Below are 3557 nucleotides of genomic sequence, written 5' to 3'. Positions count from 1 at the left end.
TGCTAAAATAATATTTAGCTTTAGTTTAGCTGTATAATTGATACAAACTTTAAAGTTTAATTACATATGATGTAATTTACCCTATATGATATGCTTTACTTATAAAGATATTACTTTATAATCACATTCGATTAATAAAAAAACTATATTTTTATTTTAAGAATATTAAATATCACTTTCCGAAATTATATATTAAATGTCCAAAAAAATTATAGACACGTATTAATTTATATATTTAAATTAATTACTATTAAATTATAATTGAACTATTTAATAAATAAAATCAACCCATGCATGCATCTTACCATAATATCCAGCAGTGATTTTGAAGTTGGAGAGGTTAATCAGTATGTTTCATTAACCTGGCGTGATCATGTTATGGCAAGTGGGATTGCAGGGGTAAGGGCAGTCGATCTTCTTCGGTGGTTTACGGTTGAAGTACCAATCACTCACAGACTCTGCAATGGTCTGTTTCGAAAAACACCATCTAAGATCAACCTTTCTGAATCCCATAATACATCCCCAGATTTCTGATAATCGTATCGGATACGGATTCCGGAAATTATCTTTTGATTCCCATAATACATAACATGTTGAATATTAAAAACATTGCTAACCTTATTGTTGATTCTTGGAGAATTGGGTGAATGCCATGTCTCAGCCATCCATGTCTGGCAATGAACAAAGCAAGAATTTATAAACATACCCCCTTCCTTGTCTTTCTCAAGCTTACTTAGTGCCTTGTGTAGGGAACTACGGAAACCTAGACGAGGCAATAAGAAATCAGGCCAGGCGAAAGTCTAATTGGGATTTTTTTAATAGTCTGATATGATTATAAAGTAATATGTATTAAGAATTTTTCTTAGTCTATTAACAACACACGCATACCCTGCAGACACAATCTAATTGTGATTGTTGAGCGAAGTAGATGGGGTGCGTAATGCATATTACACATCCAGCTACCTTGTAGTATTTTGATCTGGCTAGAATCACATTCCTTAATGTTCAATCTGCATCTTTTCCAATAGCCACGAGGATCCGATCCGACAGGGACTAAGACATGTTGTATCTGATGATTATCTAGTCAGTGTTAGAACCTATAAATAGAGAGGAAATAATGGTGTTTGAACAATTTACCTGCCAAAAATCATAAGCGGGGTTGACAATGAACAATGGGGTTCGAACGTTTTTGATAATTTGATGAGGGAAGATACACTGGAAGAGCAATCAACAACAGATGAGATCAGGTTAAAGGCCAAACGTAAACAAGTGAAAAACCTGCCTTGGACGGCTCCATTGTTCTGGTACATTTCTTGTTCAAACTTTTTGTTACACTCTGAACATGGCATGCAGACAAGAGATGTCAACAATATCGATAATGGTTGAATAATACATGACATTATATTATGCGAGTATGATATATGGAGATTGAAGCTGAACCTGTAGTTGGACAACATCATGGTAGAAATCACTTATGGTGCGATTTCCAAGAATATCTGGCCTGAAATATAGAAGAATTCACTTAAATCATATGAATATATGAAGCAGTTCATGGTAAATCTGGAAAACTAAAACATTTTTTTGATCAATGGAAAACTAAAATATACTCATCAAGGAAAAAGCCTGGATCAGTAAGACACTTGACAGTAGCATCCGTTGGTAGATGATCTCGAAACTCATCACAATGTATAAGGGTTGCTAAACCTCCAGCAGAGCATCCTGAAAGAAGAGCCTGCAAACTCAACAAATCCATTACCTTGCAACTAATAACAACTGAATGACAACAATTTCACCTTTAAAATATGAAACCATAAAGATGAACCTTTGTCGCTACCTGTCTTGCGTTAGACAAGCCAAGTGACAAGAGTTCACTCATAATTGCTTCCCAGATGAGTTGGCCTCTGAAGAAAAGCTTTGTTCCATTCTATGAAAACACAAAAAAAAAAAAAAAACTCAGTTCTTTTCAGCAAACAATTGTTCGAAACCTAATTAACAAACAAAGTTTACCTTGAACTCACTTTCAGGATGGCCAGCAAAAGATGCACCATCGCAATAACGTATCTTAACTATGTTCCAATTATAAAAATCTGAAAAAAGAAGAAGGAAATTACCCGTTTTGAAAGCACACTCTTTAAACTGCATGACAAAACGGAAACTTGAAAAACAAGGCATACCAGGATTTTGTGAAGGATGACGGCTTAAAATCCCGGCAAATGGAACCAGGCGGTCCATGTACTCTGATGAACCTAAAGCTTTTCCTTTTCTTACATTGCATGTTTTTATAGAATTGCACCAACCTCCACCCTATAAACCAAACAAGGAAACTTGAAAACGAAGCTAAATTCTTGTAAAAATGTCAAAGATAAAAGCAATGAATTTACATCAATGTGGAGAAGCCAATTGTTAGAGCCAGATTCAGAGCCCTTCTGAAAATGGTATCCTGGTAAACTTCCATCTAAGCAAACTGAAGAACAGAAATCAAGAGAAATATTTAGTTTTTAAAAGAAAACCGAGATAAAAGGGTCGAATTTGAGGAGAAGAAAAGTGGGTACATGCGCCTGTGGCTTTGGCTCTATTGAGCAAAGTCAATGGAACGAGACCCTGAGTGGAGTGGTGATCGATGGTAGGAGAGGGAGTGTCGGAGTTTCGAGAATCAAAGAGGAGAGTAAGAGCGAATAAGATGAATGTGAATCCGACTGCTGTTATGGCCCAATCCTTCTTCGCCCATTTTCTACACCGAGACAAAGCGCGAAGCCTGGGATTTGCCATTGAAAAGGAGCTTTTCCCCTTCTTCTCCTTGAGGAGTTTAGTTCCTGGTTTATGGCTGATTTAAGCTTTGCGTGTCTTCTTCTTCAAAGGTTCCTTGATCCATGTTGATGTGAATTTGGCAGTTCAGGTGGCTATCACATCTGTTTTGCATGGTTTTGAGTTGCTTTCGAGTTTCGACCCCTGAATACCATTATGGGGAACACGCTTTACACCTGCCTTTTACAGTCCTTTTAACACTGTTTATAGTTTTGCGTACTTACGTGCTGCACTTTCAAAAAGGGTTTCCCAAAGTTTTAAACTTTTCAAAATTTATAAGAATATATTGCATTTTAAAAGTATTATTAGATATTTCTTCTCTGATTTTTTTTCTATTTTCAAATTCGTAGATCCTTTACAATTAATTTGTGATCTAAAGCAATTTGAACAGTTCTCATTCCATGGCATATAATTTTTTAATAGGCCGTACAAGGTGGGCCCCACACCCGGCGTGACGAGTTCCATGGCATATATTTTATCTCCGTGAAACTGATCACGCTGGCGTGGCGAGTTCCAACGATTATAATTTTCAAATATTTGCCGTTGGCTTGACAACTTTTTTGACAATATCGGTACTGCCTCAGCAGTATCAATACTACTTCATTATTTTAGGTTTCAGTATTGATATCATATATGGTATCAATACCATTTTAGCATTCTGTTTTAATAGTATTGGTACTTCCTCAGCAGTATCGGTACTACTTCATTATTTTGAGTTTCAGTATCGATATCATATATGGTATCGATATCAT

The 3557-nt window shown here is 36.0% G+C and overlaps 1 protein-coding gene across 1 annotated transcript; it reads right to left on the bottom strand.

Moving 5' to 3' along the window:
* Positions 1-299: 299 nt before the first annotated feature.
* On the bottom strand, positions 300-2781 carry LOC120188265 (pectin acetylesterase 5-like). Its single transcript, XM_039191742.1, has 12 exons — positions 2553-2781; positions 2382-2464; positions 2175-2304; positions 2008-2087; positions 1835-1924; positions 1608-1732; positions 1441-1501; positions 1283-1336; positions 1138-1215; positions 964-1069; positions 618-763; positions 300-468 (listed from the first exon to the last, which is right to left on the bottom strand). The coding sequence occupies exons 1-12, from the start codon at positions 2767-2769 to the stop codon at positions 358-360; spliced, it is 1281 nt and encodes a 426-aa protein (XP_039047673.1). The 5' UTR covers positions 2770-2781; the 3' UTR covers positions 300-357.
* Positions 2782-3557: the final 776 nt, after the last annotated feature.

This window comes from Hibiscus syriacus, unplaced genomic scaffold, assembly GCF_006381635.1.
Source record: "Hibiscus syriacus cultivar Baekdansim isolate YM2019G1 unplaced genomic scaffold, ASM638163v2 tig00116939_pilon, whole genome shotgun sequence".
In the NCBI taxonomy this organism is placed as follows: domain Eukaryota; kingdom Viridiplantae; phylum Streptophyta; class Magnoliopsida; order Malvales; family Malvaceae; genus Hibiscus; species Hibiscus syriacus.
The sequence above is the reverse complement of the archived record's forward strand: the minus strand, read 5'-3'. Positions and strand labels throughout refer to the sequence as shown.